Source organism: Suncus etruscus, chromosome 11 (assembly GCF_024139225.1).
Source record: "Suncus etruscus isolate mSunEtr1 chromosome 11, mSunEtr1.pri.cur, whole genome shotgun sequence".
Taxonomy (NCBI): Eukaryota; Metazoa; Chordata; class Mammalia; order Eulipotyphla; family Soricidae; genus Suncus; species Suncus etruscus.
The window spans coordinates 75,163,243-75,189,243 of NC_064858.1; the positions used below are offsets into that span (position 1 = coordinate 75,163,243).

The 26,001-nt window shown below is 43.6% G+C and overlaps 1 protein-coding gene and 1 non-coding gene across 2 annotated transcripts in view; one reads left to right on the forward strand and one right to left on the reverse strand.

Annotated features, from left to right (window-relative positions):
* Window positions 1-3,091: 3,091 nt before the first annotated feature.
* Window positions 3,092-26,001, forward strand: part of LOC126022108 (tubulin alpha-1C chain-like) — a 36,777-nt gene continuing 13,867 nt past the window's right edge. Inside the window, exon 1 of the mRNA XM_049782959.1 lies at window positions 3,092-3,254. Within this exon, the coding sequence (XP_049638916.1) occupies window positions 3,092-3,254 (163 nt within the window). The remainder of the gene's footprint in view (window positions 3,255-26,001) is intronic.
* Window positions 10,761-10,867, reverse strand: LOC126023525 (U6 spliceosomal RNA). The gene has a single exon (XR_007500641.1). It is a non-coding gene; the product is annotated as a U6 spliceosomal RNA (small nuclear RNA).

The window sequence follows — 26,001 nt, forward strand, 5'->3', positions numbered from 1 at the left end:
GTGTGTGTGTGTGTGTGTGTGTGTGTGTGTGTGTGTGTGTGTGTCACTGGATTCAGGAGAGGCCAAGGAGTTGGAAGTCTGCATGACTGAGAACAGGGACCTAAAAAACTGCTTGGCGTAGAGCACAGGGAAGTAGACACCATTGCATCCTCCCTCTTTAGAAGGAAAACGGGGATGTACAATTTAAACTATGAATTTAAATTTATTTTAAATTTAAACTATGAGATGAGCTCATCATCATGCAGAGCAGGGCTCTGCAGATGCCAGGCATGGAAGGCTCTAGGCTTCGTGAATAATGGCCTTACAGGTCACAGGAACAGGCAGCAGTCCAGGCTCAACAGCAGAAGTTATTTTCTTCTGTAGGCTTTCTGTAGGCTTCAGCCATAGGGGTAGAGGAGTGGTGCCACCCACTCCAAGTGGATGAGGGTGACATGTTTTAAGCACATGATTGCAGGAGCTCCGGTCAAATGAGTGCAGAGAAAGGGAAAATGGGGAGAGGAGGAGGAGGACTCCGCAACAATTACAGAATAAAAAGAAGCCATAGTGAGAAAAGGGAAGCACAGTACCTTGAGTCATCACTACCTGCTAATTTATTTTGGTTGTTTTTCCTTCCAATTTACTTTGGATAGCCAGTCAATATTTCATAAAGAATCAAAATACAGAACATTCCTGTCATTTTTTAAAATTATCCTCATAATCTAGAGTTTAAATCCTTTATTCGCGTTATCCACTCCAATCATAGCAGAGTGTGATGCTGAAGATTGGTAAAGCCTGGTATTTTTTTGGATACATTTAGAGCTGGAATACTCAATTTTTTCTTTTTTTTAAATACAAATCTTTATTTAAGCACCATGATAACAAGCACGTTTGTAGTTGGGTTTCAGTTACAAACAGAACATACCTTTCATCACCAGTATAACATTCCCACCACCAATGCCCTCCCACTTCCCCCACCCCTGCCCGTATTCTTGACAGGCATTCTACTTCTCTCTTTCTTTAACATTGTCATGTTAATTGTTAGTGTAGTTATTTCCCTAACACTTTTTTTTTTTTTTTTGGGTCACACCTGGCAGTGCTCAGGGGTTACTCCTGGCTGCCTGCTCAGAAATAGCTCCTGGCAGGCACTGGGACCATATGGGACACCAGGATTCGAACCAACCACTTTTGGTCCTGGATCGGCTGCTTGCATGGCAAACGCTGCTGTGCTATCTCTTTGGGCCCTCCCTAACACTCTTTGTGGTGAGCTTCAAATTGTGAGCTGGTCCTTCCAGCCCTTCTATTCCTTAACTCTATTGTTTCTGGGCCTTATTACAGTAGTTTTTAATTTTTCATCTATCGGTTTTAAGAAAAAATAAAGGGGCGGGAGAGATAGCACGGAGGGAAGGCGTTTGCCTTTCATGCAGGAGGTCATCGGTTTGAATCCCGGCGCCCACATGGTCCCCCGTGCCTGCCAGGAGCAATGTCTGAGCCTGGAGCCAGGAATAACCCCTGAGCACTGCCGGGTGTGACCCAAAAACCAAAAAAGAAAAAAAGAAAAAAATAAATAAAGACTTTTTTATTTGTTTGCTTTATACTCTCCTTAGGATTGTCTTCATTTTTTTTGTTTTTGTTTTTTTTTGTTTTTGTTTTTGTTTTTGCCACACCCAGTGGCACTCAGGGTTACTCCTGATTATTGTGCTCAGAAATCGCTCTTGGCAGGCTCTGGGGACCACATGGGATGTCCAGAATTGAACCAGGTATGCCCTGCCTGCTGTGCTATTGCATACCTGGGTTTACTTCTGACTCTACGCTCAGGAATTATTTCTGGCAGGCTCAGAGGACCATATAGAATGTTGAAGATTGAACCTGGGTTGTTCTGGTACTCAGGCTTTCCTTTTCAGTTTTAAGAATTGGAAAAATGGTGCCGGTGAGGTGGCGCTATAAGTAAGGTGTCTGCCTTGCAAGCGCCAGCCAAGGAAGGACCGCGGTTCGATCCCCCCATACGGTTCCCCCAAGTCAGGGGCAATTTCTGAGCGCTTAGCCAGGAGTAACCCCTGAGCATCAAACGGGTGTGGCCGAAAAAAGCAAAAAAAAAAAAAAAGCATTGGAAAGGTAATAAAAGTATAAGGTGCTTGGTGCTTGCCTTGGGTCCGGAGAGATAGCATGGAAGTAGGGCGTTTGCCTTGCATGCAGAAGGACGGTGGTTCGAATCCTGGCATCCTATATGGTACCCTGTGCCTGTCAGGGGCGATTTCTGAGCATAGAGCTAGGAGTAACCCCTGAGCACTGCCGGGTGTGACCCAAAAATCAAAAAGAGAGAAAAAAAAAAGGTGCTTGCCTTGCATGCTGCCCACTCAGTCTGATCTCCAGAGCTGCCTATGATGGTCCCTGAGTACCTCCAGGAGTGACCACTGAGCACAGAATTTGAGCACTGCTCAGTGTGTCCCACAAAAGGGGCAAGGGGAACAAAAAGAAAAGGTAAGAGAGCTAATACAGGGTTACAGCACTTGCTTGCATGCAGCAGACCCTTCCAAGGATCTCTAGGAGTGACCCTTCTAAAGAAAAGGACTAGGGGCCGGAGCGATATAGCACAGCAGTAGGCATTTGCTTTGCCCACCCACGACGGACCTGGGTTCGATTCCTGACATCCCATATAGTCCCCCTAGCCCGCCTGGAACTATTTCTGAGCACAGAGCCAGGAGTAACACTTGAGTGCCACCAGGTGTGGCCCAAAAACAAAAACAAAAAACAAAAAAAATAAAAAAGGAAAAATAAAAAGGACTAAAGAGACTCTTTAAAAAGACATAACTGGGGGTGATAGTATAACAGCTAGGGCATTTGCCTTATTCGCCATCAATTGGGGGGTTCTGATCCCCAGCATCCCAGATGGTCCCCCGAGCCTGCCAGGAATAACTTCTGAGAGCAGAACCAGGAGTAACCCCTGAGCACCGCCATTTGTGAGCCCTCCCTCCATCAAAAAAAGAAGGGGGGGGGAGGCCTCGATGTTCTTCTGACCTGTTCTATGTGTGTCCACTGCTTTAGTTTTCTAGGCATAGCATCCAGCACAGCGACTACACCAGTGCTTTTGGGTGGGACCAAAAGGCCCTGGGACATGCCTGAGCGCTTCCCTCGTTCGCCAGCAGGCGGAGCTGTTCCCCGCGCAGCCCATCCGCTGCCCCGCCCGGCCGAAAGCCACTTCCGCTTCCTCTTGCGCGCGGGGCTCGCGCTGGGCTCTGTCGGGAGTGGCCTTGTTTGTGCCTCTGTGCTCTGCAACGGTTATACTGTTTAAAAACTTACAAAGTCTCAGCGATTTTTTTCGGGGGGGGGGCACACCCGTCTGCACTCGGGGGTTCCTCCTGGCTCTGCGCTCAGAAATGGCTCCTGGCAGGCTCGGGGGACCATATGGGAGGCCGGGATTCGAACCACCGACCTTCTGCAGGCAAGGCAAACGCCCTACCGCTGTGCTCTCTCTCCGGCCTGAAAATCCAAATTCTTACAGAAAAGAGTGATAGCACAGCGGTAGGGCGCTTGCTTTGCAAACGGTGGTTCGAATCCCGGCCTCCCCTTATGGTCCCCCGAACCTGCCAGGAGCGCCCCCCCCTTCCCCAAAGAAAACCCCAAACTTCCTGTTTATTCCGATTTGACGACTGGGGCGAGGGTAGCGCCCGAAAACCTGACTGCGGCGCCATCTGCCGGGCACGCCTTGCTGGGAAAGCTGCGAAGTCTGTCGCGTTTCACATTCATTGACTGGCTTAGTTTAACAGCTGTCAACTTGTCTGGAAAGACACTAGGGTGGGGGCCACGGTACAGCAAGTAGGATGCTCGCCTTGTGTGGAGCAGACTTGTGTTCGAGCCTTAGCATATGATCCCAGAGCCCCACCAGTGTGATCCCTGAGCACAGAGCCAGGAGTGAGCCCTGAGCATAATCGGGTGTGGCCCGGAAACCAAAAAAGAAAAACAAAACAAACAAAAACCACTAGAACTCGTGTCCGTTTTGAGTACCTGGTTTTGAGTAGCGAGGTTGAAAGCTGGCAACTATGACACAGTGGTACCCAAAGGAAGAAGAGACAACATAACTCAATTACACCTACATATCTCTAGGGTGCAGGGTTGAAATTTTAAAAGGTGTTTTCCATCATTGCATATGGAGAAGTTTCATCAGCAAAAGTCACGATGTATTTCGTCTACTGAAAGGAAATGATTTTGCTAGTGGAAGAAATTTCAAAGGCGGAGAAGGTGACAGAAATAAAATTAATCTGGTAGTGAGGGGGTGTTAAAATGTGGCCCTGGCTGTTTTTTAATCACTGAGACTGTTACCAGCTTCCGAACTCTAAAGTCAGTTCTGATTTGCTTGAAGTTTTTTCTATTTGGGAGACTTCAGGCCTTTCCCACCGGATGGTCTAAATCCATTTGCAAATACATTTATATACATAGCATAAGAAGAGCTTTCCTTTGCCACTGTTGCAAATTTCACTAAAACCCATAACCAGAAAATGCTTGGGGAATTGGTAGAAAACAATTTTCAAGAAGAAATACAGTTGCTCCACCCAACTAGAACAAGAAATGGTATCACTAGAATAATATCATCTGTAATAGAAAAATGTTATCAGACATAGCTCTCATCCTAGAGCTTGATAATTACTTTAATGAAAATGAGTTTTGTATCTTCATGAAAGAGTTGAAATACCTTTGCCAACAAAAGTCCCGTTGAGGGGCCAGATAGATGGCATGGAGGTAGAGCGTTTGTCTTGCATGCATAAGGATGGTGGTTCAAATTCTGGCATCCCAAATGGTCCACCAAGCCTGCCAGGAGCGATTTCTGATCATAGAGCCAAGAGTAACCCCTGAGCACTGCCGGATGTGACCCCCCCAAAAAAAAATTCCTGTTGAGACTCACTGGGTTATATGCTTGTGTCATGCAACTTCCAAAAATAGTGTTTTAGAAACATGTTCTTATGTACTTCCTTTTTTTGTTTTGTTTTTTTGTTTTTTGTTTTTGGGTCACACCCGGCAGCACTCAGGAGTTACTCCTGGCTCTATACTCAGAAATCGCTCCTGGCAGGCTGGGGGACCATAGGGGATGCTGGAATTCGAACCACCGTCCTTCTGTATGAAAGGCAAACACCCCACCTCCATGCTATCTCTCTGGCCCCCGTACTTCTCTAACCTCTTCTTGATGAGGCCTATCTGGGTCTACTGCCAGCATGAGTGAATTCATAGAGAAAACATTAACCTCCTTGTAGGTGCTTGAAGCAGATACATTATGGCTTTCTTGTTACATTTTATTTTATGCAAAATAAAAGCCCATTGATGATGTTAGGTGACCCAAGAATTAAAAGACAGAATATTTTTTACTTAGAATGATCAACATTTGGGCATAAAACAACTAAGAACATTTTTTTCTTTAAAATATTTTTTAGCCATACCAGAGATGCTTAGGGGTTCCTTTGAGTATTCTGCATTCAAAGATTATTCCTAGAAATACTTGTGGGACCTTATGGAAAGTGGGGGATAGAACCCAGGTCAATTACATGCAAAGCAAGTGCCCTACCTGCTGTACTATTGCTCCAGCCCCATAAGGAAGATATATGACAGTCAATGTCACACCTATCATATACATTCTTCAAGGTAAGCATTTGTTGAGGAGAGGGTTTCGTTGCAGGAAGGGGTGCTCTCAGCAGTTCTCAGGAGGACTGCTTCCAGTGATGCTTGGCCAGCTGGTGCAGGTCTGACAGTTTGGTGCTCAGAGTGGCAACAAGTGCTACTCAGGTGCAGTTGTGTTGGAGACTACCATGCCACAATCAGTGGTACTTGAAGCGGGTCCCATATAGAACCAGAGATTGAGCTTGGTACCTCTGTATACAAAGATGCCTTCCATCCCTTTGAGCTATCTCCCAAGCCCCAAAATCAGTGTTGAGTGAAGACCTGCTATGCCTTTCAGGGCCCTTTAACTTCAGGACAGAGCCTGATGAGAGAGAGAGCCAGACACTCAGCTCTGGAACACCCATCTGCCTCACATTGGGCACAAGCTGTTCCTGGAAGCAGCATTTTCTCTCTTCTGTGGTCTTTTCATTGTTTTGAGTAAGGGTTCTCAAATGTATTTGACCACTACCCCTTGCTTTGTATTTTATTTTTGTTTTGGTAGCACTAGCCCTGAAACTAGTCTTCAGCCCCTAACCAGTGTTTTGTTCTCTCTCTTCTTTTTTTAACCACCATGAATGACAAAGTTATTATTGAGTTTCAGGCATACAATGTTCAAACATTAGTGTCCACTTTCCTTCACCAATGTCCCCAGTTACCTTCCTGTCCCTCAACCTCTGTGGCAAGCACTATATACCACTTTATAGGCCTGGGATCTCTTTCAGAGTGACAATGTCCTATTGCACGATTGTCCTATTGCACCCTTCCTCTCTATCCCCTAAATGGTAAGTTTCTAGTGGAAACCAGTTCTTGTGCTCTTCTTCTTTTTCGGTTTTTGATTTTTGGGCCACACCTGGTGATGCTCAGGGGTTACTCCTGAGCTCAGAAATCTCTCCTGGCTTGGGGGACCATATGGGACACCAGGGAATTAAACTAAGATCTGTCCTGGGTCAGCCACTTGCAAGGCAAATGTCCTATTGCTGTGCTATTGCTCTGGTCCCATATGCTCTTCATTTTTATTGCCTTTGGGCATTCATTATTTCCCTCCTATGTTTCCCACATATGAGATCATTTCATGTCTGTCTCTCTCCCACTGACTAGCTTCATGCAACATGAATATTCCAGATCCATTCACTTAAAAGCAAATTATAATTTTTCTTTTCTTGTGGCCTAGTAGTAGTCTGTTGTATATATGTACCATAATTTTTTTTAATCCAGTCTTCTGCTCTTGGGCATTTGAGTTGTTTCCTCATTTCCCTATTTTAGAAAAAAAATTGCTTAACAGCCCCCTATAAATCTTCTTTCTTGTTGTTGTTTTTGGATTTTAGGCTACATTTTGTGAGCTTAGGGGTTACTCCTGGCAGTGCTTGGGAGACCATATGGGATGCCAGGTATCAAACACGGGTCAGCTGTACAAGGAGAACACCCTACCAATTGTACTATTTCTCTAGTCCCAATCTTCTTTTTATAAGCAAATGAACAGAAAACACCTCCCAATTGTACTTGGGGACTACTACAGTCTCCTCTAGCTTTCATCTATCCGGTGCCTGTCAGAGGCCTGTATTGACCACTCTAGGAAACAGTAGGATGTTTCCACCCATAGAGCCACATACTGAAACTCTGTCATTTCCTCACAGATTTCCCAAGCATGTTTGCAGAGAGGTGTTTCTGGCATAATCAAATGTTCTCTAATACTTGGCCTTGCACTTCAAACACTTGTTTTTGACAAAAACAGAGAATTTTTTTTAGACAAACTGTCTTCCTTGATTTTCTGCCTATTCCAAATAGGGCCCACTCAGGAGAGGTTCAGGACACGAGACAGTAGAGAAACACGCACAGGCAACACACAGTCTCTCCCAATTGGTAATCACACAGCAGGGGCAGATTCCTCCGGCCTGACATCACAGACAGAGGACCTGCTTTTCTGCAATTTACCGATGATAGCCGGTTTTCACTCTAGGACACAGTCTTCCTTGGCTTTCCGGCCTGGGCAACTTTAGGAGAGTGATTTTGCTGGGCCCTTCTTGGCCCACTCAGGAGAGGTTCAGGACACAGGACAGTAGAGAAACATGCACAGGCAACACTAGGCTTCTTCTTAAGTTCTTTTTTTTTTTTAATTTATTTATTAATTTTTTTGTTTTGTTTTTTGGGCCACACCCGGCGTTGCTCAGGGGTTACTCCTGGCTGTCTGCTCAGAAATAGCTCCTGGCAGGCACGGGGGACCATATGGGACACCGGGATTCAAACCAACTACCTTTGGTCCTGGATCGGCTGCTTGCCAGGCAAATGCCGCTGTGCTATCTCTCTGGGCCCAAGTTCTTTAGAACTTAAGCGAACAATGATACACAGCGACAAGCAAGCAAGATATATATGACCAAAAACTATCAACTTTCAACAGCTTTTCAACTCTATATTTAATGGTGATTTCATTAAAAAAAGGGGGGGGCAGCAAGATTTTCTCAAGGGAGAATATGGGCTTAAAGAACATTATACATTTAAAAGTAAATGAATGAAAGAATGGCAAATATTAATTGGTTAGCATATGCATTAAAAAGTCAGGGGTTGGGCCCGGAGAGATAGCACAGCGGCGTTTGCCTTGCAAGCAGCTGATCCAGTACCAAAGGTGGTTGGTTCAAATCCCGGTGTCCCATATGGTCCCCCGTGCCTGCCAGGAGCTATTTCTGAGCAGACAGCCAGGAGTAACCCCTGAGCACCGCTGGGTGTGGCCCAAAAAACAAAAAAAAAAAAAAAAAAAAAAAAAAGTCAGGGGTTATTTCAGGGACAGTGGAATGTCACCAAAGGTTTTTTTGGGTAAGGGAGTGACAAGGAGCATAATTGTTGACTACAGGTGACAACAAATAATAATGTCAGAACTTGAGGAGACACAATGTCACACCTGCTTCAAAAATCTGGCTGACTGGCACACACTTGAAAAACAAGTCGCAACAGTGAAGGATAGGAATTGAGAGAGTATAGTGGGGTAAGGTGCTTGTCAGGCACATGTACAATCTGGTCTCTATCCCCAGCACCACATATGGTGTCTCGATATTGGAGTAACCCTTGAGATCAGAGCTAGGAATTAGCCCTGGGCATTGCCATGTGTGGCCAAAAACAAACAAAAAGGATTTATCTGGCTCTTAAAAAAATGTAGACACACCCCACAGTCACCATGTCAGTTCATTGGCCAACTCCATAGACTCATTTTATTCTCAAAAAAAGAGGTAAACCTGGGGCCGGAGAGATAGCATGGAGGTAAGGCATTTGCCTTTCATGCAGAAGGACGGTGGTTCGAATCCCGGCATCCCACATGGTCCCCCGAGCCTGCCAGGGGCAGTTTCTGAGCATAGAGCCAGGAGTAACTCCTGAGTGCTGCTGGGTGTGACCCAAAAACCAAAAAAAAAAAAAAAAAGTAAACATAACTTTAAAAAAAATCATGAATACGGAGCTGGAGAGATAGCATGGAGGTAAGGCATTTGCCTTGCATGTGGAAGGATGGCGGTTCGAATCCTGGCATCCCATATGATCCCCTGAGCCTGCCAGGTGCGATTTCTGAGCATAGAGCCAGGAGTAACTCCTGAGTGCTGCCGGGTGTGACCCAAAAACCAAAAAAAAAAAAAGTAAACATAACTTTAAAAAAAATCATGAATACGGAGCTGGAGAGATAGCATGGAGGTAAGGCATTTGCCTTGCATGTGGAAGGATGGCGGTTCGAATCCTGGCATCCCATATGATCCCCTGAGCCTGCCAGGTGTGATTTCTGAGCATAGAGCCAGGAGTAACCCGGGTGTGACCCAAAAACCATTAGAAAACAAAACAAAAGAAAACAAAAAATATAATCATGAATACACCTGCCTCAAAGCTGAAAACTAGGACACTCTTGGGACGGGGGCAGGCTAAGTTCCCACCCTGCTGAGACCTTGGTAGCTGCACACATGAACCCCATAATTGCATCCATGCCATGGTCCAATATCACTGCTTTACCATTGATCTCTGCAGAGGCACCTAACAGACCAAAACTCTGGGTATTTGGGCTTAGAACTCTAAGGTCTTCTCAGAGTAATGGGAGAAGCCAGAAGTCTTGGCAGCCACAGCCATGCCCCATAGTTGCCCCCCATATCAGCCACAGAATTTGGAATTCCAAGATTGCAAGGCGCCTTACACAGCCCCCTGACTCCTCTGAATTTTTCAATACTGACACCACAGTAAGAACGCACCAAATTAGATGTCAAAGTAGCATAAAAAGCCACCTAAGGTTAACAAACAAAACCAATGACAAAATGACCAGTTAGCAACAAACACTTAGTAACAGCTTTAGACAATGACTAAATGACCCTGATTATGGGATATAATAATTTTCACAAATTTTCTTTGCTAAAGTTTTTTTTTTTTGATAATTTCATTACCACTTACTTGTAAGCAAGCAATATAAGTAAAATTATTTTATGCCTGGCTGTGAATCCGGAGTCAGTGATGGAAGGAATGTTATACTGGTGGGATTGATATTAGAACATGGAATGGCAGAAACAAATGTATTATGGGCAACTATGTAAACTACAGTGTTTGAATAAAATAATAAAATTGTAAAAAAAATTGATGGTTAAGGAAAGTAATTAAAGGAAGGACAATTATGAAGAAAATAAAGAGAGGAGCCAGAAAAATAATACAGAAAGTACTTAACTTGTTTGTGGCTGTAGTAACCCTGGCTTGCAAAAAAAAAAAAAAATTGAAGAGAATGTGGAAAGAGCAAATATTTTTTGTTTTTTGGGTCACACCTGGTGGTGCTTAGGGGTTACTCCTGGCTCAGAAATCACTCCTGGCAGGCTCAGGAGATCATATGGGATGCCAGGATTCGAACCATCATTTATCATGGTGGGCAACATGTAATGCAAACACCCTACCATTGTGCTATTGCTCCAGCCCCAAGAGCAAATTTTTAAAGATCAATTCTTTTTTTTTTTTTTTTGGTTTTTGGGTCACACCCAGCAGTGCTCAGGGTTACTCTTGGCTCTGTGTTCAGAAATCGCTTCTGGCAGGCTTCTGGGGACTATATGGGATGCCGGGATTTGAACCACTGTCCTTCTGCATGGAAGGCAAATGCACTACCTCCATGCTATCTCTCTGGCCCTAAAGATCAATTTTTTTAAAATATGGAACACTTCATAAATTTGCGTGTCATCCTTGCGCAGGGACCATGCTAATCTTCTCTATATCATTCCAGTTTTAGTATATGTGCTGCCTAAGCGAGCACTAAAGATCAATTTTTTTAAATGAATTTTTTTTTTTTTTGGTTTTTGGGCCACACCCGGTAACGCTCAGGGGTTACTCCTGGCTATGCGCTCAGAAGTTGCTCCTGGCTTGGGGGACCATATGGGATGCCGGGGGATCGAACCGCGGTCCGTCCAAGGTTAGCGCAGGCAAGGCAGGCACCTTACCTGTAGCGCCACCGCCCGGCCCCATAAATGAATTTTAAACATGCATTTCCAGTGGAAAGAGCTGACATTTCAGCAAGACCCAAAAGGATAAGAGGTTTCCCTCACTATTTTCACTTCAAATTCTCAACATTTGTTTGGTCATATTTCTTTTCCATTTTTAACCTCCTTGCTGATTTTTTTTTCTTTCTGATTTTGAGGACCATCTCCTTTGGTTCATAGAAGATACTTCTAAAAATGTAAGTTTGTGATTATGAAAAATTTATATATGTAATCTTGGTCTTTTTTTTTTTGGGGGGGGGTCACACCCGGCGGTGCTCAGGGGTTACTCCTGGCTGTCTGCTCAGAAATAGCTCCTGGCAGGCACGGGGGACCATATGGGACACCGGGATTCGAACCAACCACCTTTGGTCCTGGATCGGCTGCTTGCAAGGCAAACGCCGCTGTGCTATCTCTCCGGGCCCTAATCTTGGTCTTTTTAAGGATATTAATGGTTTAATTGTTTAGATGTTAAGGGCAAGGAGAAAAATTCATTAGCTTTCCTATTTTTAGAAATTCTATAATCAAAATTTTCCAGCAAAAGTGATTCTAAAGATTTTGAAAGAACATTATAGTAAGGCATAATAATACCTTACAGTCATATATAATTTCAAAGGATTTTCACAGTTGTATCCTTGATTACTATTAGCTTTGTCACTGTTGGGTGTCAGAGAGAGGAGTTTAGGAGTTTTGGGACTTCCAGTTTGGACAGGAGCTCAGGCCACCTGTCAGGCCCTATGATGGGAAAGAACTCTGAACTGCTACCCTTTGTTTGGAGCTTATTCCTGGCTCTATACTCAGGGGTCACTCCTGTTGGGCTCAGAGGACCATATTGGATGCTGGGGATTGAATGCATGCAAGGCAAGCACCCTACCCACTGATCTATGTCTCTGGCTCTCAAAATACCAGTCTAGGAATTATTTTGGTCCATTATTTTTTTGGTTGTACCCTGGCCATGCTAGGGATTGAACTCAGGTCATATGAAGCATGTGTATTAAGCCCCTTAAACTATCTCCCTGGCCCTATAATGAGAATTATTGATAGCAGGGTTTTAGTAGAGTGGGCTGAGGACAGACTGCATGGAGGATAGTGTGGCAGAGTGAGGAGATGGGCAATTACCCTATTTCAGAAGCAATTACAAAGAAACTGGATGAAGACTCATTAAGTCTAAAAACTGAGAAAATTAAAAGCCAGAATGTGGGCTGAAAGGAGGTATATTTATTTTGCATGTAAGGTCTTCAAATTTCTGTCCTTTGCTGTCTACAGACCTGGGCATAATCCCTAGCACTATTGGGTCTCACTTTCCAAACAAAAATGCAGAATTGTTAACTTAAAATTTATTGTTTGCTTGTTTGTTTTTGGGATACACTTGGTGGTGCTCAGGGGTGCTCTGGCTCTGTGCTTAGAAATCACACCTGGGAGAAAATAAAAGGTTAGGGGCCAGAGAGATAGCATAGCGGTGGGGCATTTGCCTTGCATGTGGCTGACCTGGGAGGGACCCAGTTCGATACCTGGCACCCATATGGTCCCTCAGCCTGGAAAGGGCAATTTCTGAGTACAGAGCCAGGAGTGACCCCTGAGCACTACTGGGTGTGGCCCAACAACTGACCAATCAATCAATTAATAAATAAAGTTAAAAAAAAGATTAAAGTGGCTGGAGAGATAACATGGAGGTAAGGCATTTGCCTGGCATGCAGAAGGACGGTGGTTCCCCCAAAGCTGCCAGAAGTGATTTCTGAGCGTAGAGCCAGGAGTAACTCCTGAGTGCCGATGGGTGTGACCCAAAAGCAAAAACAAAAACAAAAAAGTGCTTTGAGAGAGACATCTTTATCAGAAAAGAATGAACATTTTTTTCTCTTTTTTTTGGTTCTTAGGCCACACCCGGAGGTGCTCAGGGGTGACTCCTGGCTGTCTGCTCAGAAATAGCTCTTTGGTCCTGGATTGGCTGCTTGCAAGGCAAACACCGCTGTGCTATCTCTCCGGGCCCAAGAATAAACATTTTAAGTAAAATCCTAAACATCTTCACAAGGAAAACAAACAAACAAACAAACAAAAACCCTAAACCAAAGCCAAGTAGAAAGAAAGTAGTATGGGATTAGAATAAGGGACTAGAGAGATACTAGAACACCTGCCTTGCATGAAACAGACCTGTGTTTCATCCCGAGCATCCATGTGGTCCCCTGAGTACAACCAGGAATGATTCCTGAGTGCAGAACCAGGTGTAACCTCCTAAAAATAATAAAAAGATTAGAATATAATATAATAAAATAAAATAGGAAAATATGCAAAAAATAATTTTAAAATTTTGGTTCTTTGACAAAAAAACCAAAACACCACAAACAAAATGAGTTGGATCTATAGTACTTCCCTTGTACAGTGTAGACCCAGATTTGATCCCCGTCACCCCTTAGAGTCTCCAGCCTTGCTAAGAGTGATCCCTAAGTGCAGAGCCAGGGATAAATCCCAAACACTGGGCCCGGAGAGATAGCACAGCGGCGTTTGCCTTGCAAGCAGCCGATCCAGGACCAAAGATGGTTGGTTCGAATCCCGGTGTCCTGTGTGGTCCCCCATGCCTGCCAGGAGCTATTTCTGAGCACACAGCCAGGAGTCACCCCTGAGCAATGCCGGGTGTGGCCCAAAAACAAAAAAAAACCCAAAAAACCAAAAACAAAACAAAACAAAAAAAAAGCCCAAACACTGCTAGATATGGCCCTAAAGCCAAAAAAAAAAAAAAAAGTTGGGTTCTTTAAATGGATCAACAAAATTTTTTGTTTGGTTTGAACTATTCCTGACAGTGCTAGAAGCCATATAAATTCCTGGAGATCCAAATCAGTTGAACTGAGTATAAGGCAAACACCCTATCTCCAATCTCTAGAGTTAAGAAATTTTGACAAAATAATAGATATTCAAAAAAAAATAATAGATATTCAATAATAATCAATAACCAAGAGTAGGGGGAAGAGTGCGGGATAAAGGGGAGGTAGGGAGTGAGGAAATGACACAAATCATCCTTATATGAAGTGAAAATTAGGATATAAATAACTATGAAAAATAAGAATATTATGAGTATATATTAAGAATAAATCATATACAAATTAATTATAAAGAAGAACATTCCTAAAGAGGCAAATTGTAAGATTAATTCAAGAGAAACAGAAACTAAAAAGACCTGTAAAGTGAAAAAGTAAGTGAATTAGTATGCAGGCTGGAGCCATACACAGTGAGTTTGGTGATTGCCTTGCACACTGCTGACCTGGTCCATCCACTAGTTTTGGAGGCTAACTACTCAATAATAGGGTGCCAGTATGCCACATGAGGTCCCTTATTATGTGTTGTATTCTCTCTGTCGATGAATCTTTGTTCTTTGCTTTTTTTTTTTTTTTTTTTTTTTCAGTTTTTAGGCTACCTGGTCATGTTCAGGGGTTACACCTGGCTCTGCATTCAGGAATCACTGGTGGTGTTCAGGGGGCTATATGGAAATCTGGGGACAGAATTTGGGTCAACTGTATGCAAGGCAAGTGCCCTCTTCGATGTACTTTGGCTCTTGCTGTGTTCTCTTTGTGAATAGAAGGGCACTAATTCCAGTTCCAACAGCTCCAAAGCCATATCTAAAAATGCCAAAAGTGTTGTCTTCTAAAGCATAACAGAATGTGAGGAACTCAGTACCGGGGGCTACAACATTCAAAAATTATAGAGATTGCGAAACCCCCAATAATCAAGCAACCAGCACCAAGGAAGTACGGTTCCTAACTTGTCAGGTGACCACATCCCAGGTCATTTTACCTCTCTCTCAGGAACAACTTTGATTTTGGACCTATCACTTCAGGCACAGGCTACTTTTGACATTTCTTTGCTTTGAACACAAAGAATTTTCTCCAATTTTTCTTTTCTCATACTTTGTGAGCCTGAGTCAGTCCCTTGGGTTAAGTACAAACAAATGAATCTGTTGAGTGAACAGGGCAAGCAGTTGATTTTGTAGTTACAGGCTGTTCCACATAACCTATTTGCAATGTCATTGGGGACCATATGACTTACCAAAACAAGAAATATATGATTTAAAATGAGGAAATCTTGATTTAACAGAAATGAGGGCCCAGAGAGATAGCACAGTGGTGTTTGCCTTGCAAGCAGCCATTCCAGGACCAAAGGTGGTTTGTTCGAATTCCAGTGTCCCATATGGTCCCCCATGCCTACCAGGTGCTATTTCTGAGCAGACAGCCAGGAGTAGCCCCTGAGCACCGCTGGGTGTGGCCCAAAAAAGAAAAAAAAAGAAATGAGCAAAGACTTTTCAGCATTTCTAAATAGCTTATATTCCTGACTATGGAACTAATATGTAAGGGAAAAACACACTGACTAGAAGATCAAACTATAAAAAAGCTACAAAAATAGAGTTCTGTGGATCTTGGCTCCATCTGTTAGGACTCTATACCAGACTCCTTCATCACTGTGTCTTATATGTGATTATTTCAGATTTGGGAAACTTAGGGAAATTCATACAAATTAAAATGAGACTGACACACTGCCTACTGCGCTAAGAGGGCCACAACACACAAATTAAAATGATAAGAATCAGCTTTCTCTTCAAGTTCATGCTCTCCCTTGAACATTTGTCTCTGTCTTTTTGCTTTCTTCATTCTGGAGAAGCCCATGTTTTCTCCTGAACTCATATTCCTCTCACATCTAAGTAAGTGTCAATAAAAACCATCTTGCTTTAGTCAAGCTGATGGAATTCCTGAGTACACTGGTCTTTGGGCTGAAAACTACTGGGTATACCTGGGATGGGGGAAGACCAAGTCCCCAGTTTTCTGAAGTCCCAGCAGTTGCTGCCATGAAAATGACACATATTTACTACTTCACAACTAATCTCTGTAAAGAGGCTTTATAGATTAAAGGATGAAAATTTTTTAATACTTCTGAGAGAAAACTATCAATACACATAAAACTATACACATAAAATATAGGTGTATATATGTATGTACATATCATCCATGAGAAAAATAACTCCCTGATACACTGATTTTTTTGTTTTTGTTTTTGGCATTACTCAGGGGCTACTCCTGGCTCAACGCTCAGAAATCACACCTGGCAGGCTCGGGGGACCATATGGAATGCCGGAATTCAAACTACCGACCTTCTGCATGCTATCTCCATGCTATCTCTCTGGCCCCCGATACACTGATTTTTGAGCTGACAACTCTAGGATCTTCATGGATAAGCCTCTCCTTACCCATCCACTACTGCTAGAAGCCACAGTAGCCACGTACACACACACACACTCACTCACTCACACACACACACACATACACACACACACACACACACATACACACACACACACACACATATCTAACTGCCACCGCCATGTAAACAATGGACCAGCCTCACAGCTTCTTGACTAATCTCAGAAGAGATGCTAAGCAAAATCCATGCAACACATGGGTACAACAATCTTTGGGCTGAAAACTCCAGGGCCCCCTTAGCAGGAAGAGAGGGCTGAGAATTATCTTAGTTTTTTATTTTTATTTTTATTTATTTTTTTTTGGTTTTTTGGCCACACCCATTTGACGCTCAGGGGTTACTCCTGGCTATGCACTCAGAAGTCACTCCTGGCTTGGGGGACCATATGGGACGCCGGGGGATCGAACCGCGGTCCGTCCTTGGCTAGCGCAGGCAAGGCAGGCACCTTACCTCCAGCGCCACCGCCCGGCCCTTTATTTTTATTTTTTATTTTTTGAGTCAAAACTGGCAGCACTCAAGGGTTACTCCTGGCTCTGAGCTCAGAAATTGCTCCTGGCAGGCTTGGGGGATCATATGGGATGCTGGGATTCGAACCACCGTCCTTCTGCATGCAAGGCAAACACTTTACCTCCATGCTATCTCTCCGGTGAAGCGTTGTCTTCGTTTTATGATCATGGAGCTCCTAGACCTCACAGTTGCATTTGCAGTCGTGTGACACCTTTGTATTTCACAATTTTGACAGCCAGTAGGAGCATAGCAAATTAGATGGGAAAGTAGCATAGAAATCAATTAAGCTCAATAAACAAAAACAACACAGAAGACTCAGCTAACAAAGCAATGAACAGCTCAGTAAACCCTCAGACAATGATTTTAATAATGCTATTGTGATATATTGTTATAACAGGTGTTCGCTTAATAAATCCATGGCAGGAGAACAAGGTTTATTCACTAGAGGGTTGAGTTCAGACAGCAAAGGTTTCTGGGAACATCAGCAGACAGTAGTGGTTTCACAAGGCATTTTATAGGGCATTTCCGCAATTAATTCATGCTCAGTGTTATGTGTTAGCATTATAGGGGCGCACGTCCATGATGGCATGTACAGAAGGACATTGGCTATAGTACTGCAAAGATATCTTAGATAAGGAGTATATTATGGCTTTGTCAAGGGAAGTTGAGTGTTGCAAGGACATTACGGGGTAAATGCACATCATGATATCTTATCAGTGTGACTGGTGGGAGTTCCCTAAAATCAATCATTTCTTTTTTTTTTTTTTTGTGGCTTTTGGGTCACACCCAGCAGTGCTCAGGGGTTACTCCTGGCTCCAGGCTCAGAAATTGCTCCTGGCAGGCACAGGGGACCATATGGGACGCCGGGATTCGAACCGATGACCTTCTGCATGAAAGGCAAACGCCTTACCTCCATGCTATCTCTCCGGCCCCAAATCAATCATTTCTTACTTGGGATGGAACAGGAAACTCATCCTATGTGCAGTCAGTGTGGGTATTTTTGGGGGGCTCTGCATTCAGGAATCACTCCTGGTGGGCTTGGGGGACCTTGTGGGATGCTGGGATGCTGCATCAGCTGTGTGCAAGACACGTGGGAATCACTTCTTTACAGCACATGTTGTAAATCATTATAAAATCAAGATACATATAATATATTTCCATCATAACAATACAACAATTTTTAGGATTGTTTTTACCCAATTTTTTTGTATAGTCCCATTAACTATTTTGTTGTAATGAGCAAAGTAGGAACCTCAGAGTAAGGTGGAACTGAAGCATCAGGGCCATGTGTAGTTTTAGATAAGTTACAGACTTCCTCCCCCCCCCCCCCATGCCCTCCCACCCCTGTCTGCTCTTAGAATCCTAGGAAGTAAAAGACTGGAAAACAGTGATTGGGATTGAAATAGCTAAAGGTTTCCCTTCTGTAACTCAGAAAGGGCGAATTAGAAGGCGAAGCCAGAGCTGGAATGGTGGCGCAAACAGTAAGACATCTCTGCCTTGCCTGTGCTAGCCTAGGACGGACCGTGGTTGGATCCCCTGGCATTCCATATGGTTCCCCAAGCCAGGAGCAATTTTTGAGCATATAGCCAGGAGTAACCCCTGAGAGTCATTGGGTGTGGCCCAAAAATGGGGAAAAAAAAAAAGAAAGAAAGGAAAAAAGGAGAAGCCAAGCAGGATTTTGAAGCTTTGGTGGTGGTCTGCCAGTTTTGTAACAAAACCCACTTGATCTGCATAACATGGAAACTAGTGCCTGTTACCAGACTTTTGTCCTCAAGATAAGGTGAAGTAAATCTCTTCACTGGAAAGAAAAAGTCAGCACAAACACCACCAAGTTCTTTTTCAGTTGAATTATAGTTTAGGTGACCTGGCTACAATCGTGTTGATATTTATGTACAAAGTTACTGTGCCTTAACCACAACTAAAATGCTCAAGATCCTCTACCATTGCCCTTATCTTATGTCATTTCTATATATTTTTTGTTTGTTTTGGGGTCACACCCAATGACACTCAGGGGTTACTCCTGGCTCTGTGCTTAGAAGTCACTCTGGCAAGCTCTGGGGACCATATGGGATGCTGGGAATCAAACCAGGGTCTATCCTGTGTTGGCCATGTGCAAGGCAAATGCCCTACTGCTGTGCTGTTGCTCCACATTTCTAGTCCTCCTCTTCCTTCCCCGCATTCTCTCCCTTTCTCAGTTCATAGCCTTTTATTCTTTTTCTTTTAGTCCCCCTCCTCCACGCTTAATAATCTTTTTAGTTTTTGTTTTTCAGCCACACTCAGTGATGCTCAGGGGTTACTCCTGGCTGTGCTCTCAGAAATCACTCCTGGCTTGGGGGATCATATGGGATGCCAAGGGATCAAACCATGGTACATCCTAGGCGAGTGCTTGCAAGGCAGACAGACACCTTACAGCCTGTGACACTGCTCCAGCCCCAACCCCTCAGTAATCATTTTTTTTTGGGGGGGGGTCACACTCAGTGGTGTTCAGGAGTTAATCCTGGCTCTGCACTCAGAAATCACTCCTGTCAGGCTTAGGGGACCATATGGGATGCGGGATTCGAACCACCATTCGGCTGCATGCAAGTCAAATGCCGCTGTGCTATCTCTCCGGCCCCTCGCTTAGTAATCTTAAAGTTAGGGTTTATCCTCTTTCCACACTATGCTTTTGTTTTGTTGCTCTATAAGCCACAGATGAGTGAGAGCATCTGGCAGTTTCCCTTTGACTTACTTCACCTAATACAATGCCCTTCAGTTCCCTCTAAATTGCACCTAAATGCAAGATTTCATCTTCTCTTATAACTAGATAATACATTATATATACATATAATACATTGTATATACATGCTACAACTTCATTTGTCCTTGGACATTTCGATTGTTTCCATTCCCAGCTACAGTACTTAGTACATTGTGCCATTGCATAAGGTGTATTATTTTGAGTTATTATTTTTGTGTTCTTGGTTTAGATACCAAGAGGTAGAATTGTTGAATGATTTGGAAGCTTCATGCTTAGGTTTTTTTTGTTTGTTTGTTTTGTACTGATACTTTTATTACTTTGAGTCATAACAATGATGGTCTAGATTCATATATTTCTCTTTCTCATTGTTGTTGAGGGCGACAATCGCAAGTTTTCATGGTTTGCTCCTTACTCTGTGCTCTGGTATCACTTCAGGTGGGGCGGGAGATTGGGGAACCATAGAAAAGTATGGGATTAAATCCATATTGGCTGTTTGAAAGGCAAACACTCTACCCACTGTACTATCTCTCCAGTTCCGTTTCTTTCATTTATCTGTTAAAAACTAAAACTCAGAGGCTAATTAGTGGGTTCTTTTTGTTTTGTTGGGACAATATAGAAAAACTCAGGGGTTACTTCTGACTCTGCACTCAGATGGCACTTCTGGCAGGCTTGGGGGACTATCTGAGATGCTGAGGATTAAACCCGGGTCAGCTGTGTGCAAGGCAAATACCCTACTCACTGTGCTATCACTCAAACCTAAGACTTAGTGTTTTTTTCTCCTTCAAAAGTTACATAAAGGGGGCCAGAGAGATAGCACAGTGGTAGGGTGTTTGCTTTGCGAGCAAGCTGATCCAGGATGGACGATTGTTCGAATCCTGGCATCTCATATGGTCCCCCATGCCTGCCAGGAGCACTTTCTGAGTGTGGAGTCAGGAATAACCCCTGAGCATGGCTGGGTGTGACCCAAAAACCAAAAAGAAAAAAGAAAAAATTTACATAAATGGCCGGAGCAAAAACACAGTGGTCAGGTGTTTGCCTTGCACACAGACGTTCCAGGACTGATGAGGTGGCTCAAATCCGGCATCTCATATGATCCCCCATGCCTGCCAGAAGCGATTTCTGAGCACATAGCCGGGAGTAACCCCTGAGCATCACCAAGTGTGCCCCCCCAAAAAAGTAGAAAGAGCAGGATTTGTATTTGAATTATTTTATTTTCCATGCTCGAAGTCATTGAATGTATCTATAATATATTGAGGAAAACCAGGTCTTCTTTGAATCTAAATTGAAAGATTAATTATTCCTCAAAGGAAAGTGATGCACCATTATTTATTTTGCCAATAATAAAATATTAGTGTATGTTCCATTAGTATGTTCCAGGTTCTTTCTCAAACCTAGGTCAACCTCATAATGCTCTACCCACTGTACTCCAGCCTCAGTGTGCTTCTTCTTAGCTTAGTTTTGTTGTTGTTGTTGTTGTTGTTGTTTTGGTTTTTGGGCCACACCCAGCAGTGCTCAGGGGTTACTCCTGGCTGTCTGCTCAGAAATAGCTCCTGGCAGGCACGGGGGACCATATGGGACACCGGGATTCGAACCAACCACCTTTGGTCCTGGATCGGCTGCTTGCAAGGCAAACACTGCTGTGCTATATCTCTGGGCCCTTAGCTTAGTTTTTTGAGAAATCTCTACATGGCTTTATATAGAGGCAAAACTAGATGAAATCACCAACGACAATGAAAGAGGGTCCCTTTGACCACATCCTGGCAACATACATCGATTCTGATTGTTTTGATATCTGCCATTCTCATTGTGTAAAATGACATCTCATTGCAGTATTCATCTACATTTACTGGGGTTAGAAACTTAGAAAGGCAGGTAAAATACTTACCTCGTTGGGCCCGGAGAGATAGCACAGTGGCGTTTGCCTTGCAAGCAGCCAATCCAGGACCAAAGGTGGTTGGTTCGAATCCCGGTGTCCCATATGGTCCCCGGTGCCTGCCAGGAGCTGTTTCTGAGCAGACAGCCAGGAGTAACCCCTGAGCACCGCCGGGTGTGACCCAAAAACCAAAAAAAAAAAAAAAATACTTACCTCGTTGTTGTGTTGTTGTTATTTTTTTTTTGGGGGGGGGGGGTCACATCCAGCAGTGCTCAGGGATCATTCCTGGCTCCAGGCTCAGAAATTGCTCCTGGCAGGCACAGGGGACCATATGGGACGCTGGGATTCGAACTGATCACCTCCTACATGAAAGGCAAACACCTTACCTCCATGCTATCTCTCTGGCCCCGTGTTGTTGTTATGGGTCATAACCAGCGGTGCTCAGACATGATCATGTGTCATGTCAGGATTAAACCTAGGTTGGCTCTGTGCAAGGTAAGGTGTATATCCTCAGTTTAGAGCTTGGCACAAGTAGATAGACTAACACCAGATTGTTTCTAGTTTTGTGACTTCCTGAAACTTATTGCCAAGGGGTCCCCTGTGAGATACCCCTTGCCCAATGCCCTATGTTAATATCACCTGGATGGTGAGACCCAACAGCACCTGGGAGGAGTCTGCGGCTTGGAATGAAGAATATAAGATGCTGGCTGTGGGAAGGAAGATAGAGAAAGCCAGCAAGGGAGATGGAGAGACAGAGGTAGAGAGAGCCAGAGGAGAAGCAACAGAGAGAAGCTGCTTGAAAGGTTTAGCATAGAAGCCATGTGAGGAAATGCACATGGCGGATAGGGCCATGGAATAAAGCTGGCTGACTCTAAGGAAACTCATCTGACTGCCTGTGAAATTATTTCATCACTACTGCCCTTCTCCAGACCTGCCAGCGGAAAGGGTAAAGACACAGTGCCGAGAAAGGCCTCACCCTGATACTAGGACATTAGACTTCTTATTTTACATTAAAACAACGGATCCCTCCTTGACTGCCTACTTTAGATAAACTAAACTCAAAGACAAAACTTTTTATTCTTTTTTGTTTTGGGACCACACACAGCAGTGATCCTGGCTCTGCACTCAGGAATCACTCCTGGTGATGCTGGGGGACCATATAGGATGCCAGGGATTGAACCTGGTTTGGTCACATGCAACATAAGCACTCTACCCACTGTAATATCTCTCTCTGGCTCATTATCTTTCATTCATATTTATTTGTTCATATATATATGTGTGTGTATGTATGTATGTGTATATATATATATATATATATATATATATATATATATATATATATATGTTTTTGGGCCACACTTGGTGACGCTCTGGCTTGGGGGACCATATGGAATGCAGGGGGATCAAACTGAGGTCCGTTCTAGGCCAGCACGTGCAAGGCAAATGCCGTACTGATGCGCCACCACTCTGGCCCCCTAATATTTTTCTTTTTTGTTACTATGAATCACAAAGTTTTTCATGATTGCAAAAACTCCTCTTATACCAAAACAAAGAATCATTGCTTGATTTGAACATTCGGACATAGAACTGTTATGTGTTATGTATATGTGAATGGTGTACCAGTGAGAAAAGAGCCTAGATGTATTTATTGCCAGTACCCATGGTCAAAACACATCATACTTACTGTTGCTGATTTCAAGTTACTAATGTGATGTCTAAACTGACTTATAATATTCCTGGAAGATCTAGCAAAAGACTGTGGCAAGCTCTGGGACACCAGTTTTCAGGGAGAAGCCCACAGACTTGGGGTGCGGAGAGCCAATCACTGGGAGATATGGATCTCTTTTAGCCAATTAAATTCACTGTTGGAAATTTGCCTACAAATTTCCTAATTGTGTATAAGTTATGTACTTATGTTCCCTATCATGGAGTACTAACTTTGTAGGAAAAATAAAATACTTAGTGTAGCTGAAATGACTGGATTTATTTCCCAGGAAGAGAGAGCAGGCAAACATCTCTTGTCTTACCACCCAGAGAAGTAACAGAGGAAGGAGTTTCCTGAGCAGTCTTAAGGGATCTCCCTGTCTTGGTTACTGAAAGAAGTTTAAGTCACAAGGTAGGAAGGTATATTTACAGGGCTAGAATTTGAATAAAGAAAAAAATTTTAGGGGCCAGAGACATGGACAACAGTTTCATCTGCATGCAGGCAGCCCATTTGGGTTCGAGCCACAGCATCCCATATGGTTTCTGGAGTACCATCAGGAGTAATTCCTGAGCATAGACCAGGAACAAGCTCTGAGCATTGCCAAGTATGCCCATCAGATGATCAAATAAAAATCTCTGCTATAAATAGAAAAAAAATTCCAGGATATAGTCTGCTTACAAGAGTTATATAAGTGATTGAAGACTGAAAGTAGTTCTTTTAATTTCCTATCCATAAAGGGATGAAGGAGGAAGATCAAGGGAAAGGTAATTAATCACAGGAAAGATTAGTAAGGATTTTGGGATGATTGGGAACATAAGGAAAACATCATCTCCTGAGTTGTTTCAGCTGGTTACTGTGAGGAAACCTTTCAAATGGGTTATTAGCAGGGGCTAGGAAGTAGCTTAGAAACCAGAGAGATGCTTAAAGTGGTAGAGCATCTACCTAGGTCTTAGGATATACAGCCCTTCCTGAACAGAAAAACACAGTACAAAAATGCCTTCTGCACATCTATATTCATTGCAGCACTATTTACAATAGCCAGAATTTGAAAACAACCCAGATGACTGACAAAAGATAAGTGGCTAAAGAAACTGTGGTACTTATTTAACATTTTTAAAGGTAATCCCAGTTTGAGTAGCCCTCTTCACCTGACCACAGCTGCTGAGTTAGAATGGGTACGAGCTAGAATTCATGAGGCCCAATTAGAAGGTGTGTTTTCTAATGAGGAAATGAATCTGCTAGTTTTTCCAACTAAGCATTCTCCCACAGGAGATTTGAAGCAACAAGAAAGAATAGTGGAATGAATATTTGTGCCTCATGTGCAACAAAAGAGAATGGAGACTTAATTAGATAAAATAGAAAAAAAATCTTATATTTAGGATGGTGTTGCCTATGTCTATGTGAGCAGACTCAACTGTTTGTTTTTTTTTTTTTGGTTTTGGGCCACACCCTGCGGTGCTCAGGGGTTACTCCTGGCTGTCTGCTCAGAAACAGCTCCTGGCAGGCACGGGGGACCATATGGGACACCAGGATTTGAACCAACCACCTTTGGTCCTGGATCAGCTGCTTGCAAGGCAAACGCCACTGTGCTATCTCTCCGGGCCCAGACTCAACTGTTGATTAATAAGTGGGACTCTAGGGGCCAGAGAGATAGCACAGCAGTAGGGCATTTGCAGTTGACCCAGGACCAATGGTGGTTTGAACCCCAGCATCCCATATGGTCCCCGGAGCCTGCCAGGAGTGATTTCTGAGCACAGAGCCAGGAGTAACCCCTGAGCACTTCTGGGTGTGGCCCAAAAACAAAACAAAACAGAAAAAAAGTGGAACTCTGGCAAGATTAGAACAAGCCAAATGAATATGTGAATATGTGGAATATGTGACATTTCAGAGATAAAGCCAATCTTCCTTGGTAATCTTTCAGTATGGAAAGACTTGAGGAAAGAAATGTGTCCTTCACTGAAGAAGATAACTCTCAGTTCATGTCTAAAAGGTTAGGGCTGGCCTTAGACATACAGCTCCAGCTTTATATGTGTGAGATCCGGATTTAATTCCCAGTACTTCAAGAAAATAAAAAAGGTGTAAGAGGTGCAAATATGTGCAGTAGGCCAGAGAGATTTAGTACAGGAGATAAAGTATTTGCCTTTCCTGTGGCAAATCCTGGTTCCCAGAGCATCGCCAGGGATGACCCCTGTGCACATAGCGAGTAGTAAGTGCTAGCACTACCAAATGTAGCACCAAAACAAACAAACAAAATGTAAAAAAAAAAATGGCATGCATTATAGTTCACTGGCACTCCCAGAAGTCATACACTTTTTTTTTGGTTTTTGGGCCACACCCGTTTGACGCTCAGGGGTTACTCCTGGCTATGCGCTCAGAAATTGCCCCTGGCTTGGGGGGACCATATGGGACGCCGGGGGATCGAACCGCGGTCCGTTCCTTGGCTAGTGCTTGTAAGGCAGACACCTTACCTCTAGCGCCACCTTCCCGGCCCAGAAGTCATACACTTAAGCACAATGCCAGGATTGTCCCAGAGCACTTGGGTGTGTTCCCATCTTCACTCTCTAAGCCCCCTAAATTAAAAATTTGGGAATACTACAATAATTAGGATGCATGCCTAGCATTCTTCCATGTCCAATTCAATTCCCTGCACCACATGCCCTTCAGAGAATAACAGGGCACAGCTTGGGAGGCCTCTCCCCAGAGCATAAGTGACCCTCACAGTCCTTGGCATTGCAGGGCCCAAGCAGCACTTGTATACAAGTTGAACTTCAGCCTGGTTGGCCAAGTATTGCCAGCAGTAGCCTTTGGGTACCAAGCATTGCTTAGCATACTGTGCCCCTCAAATTAAAAATAT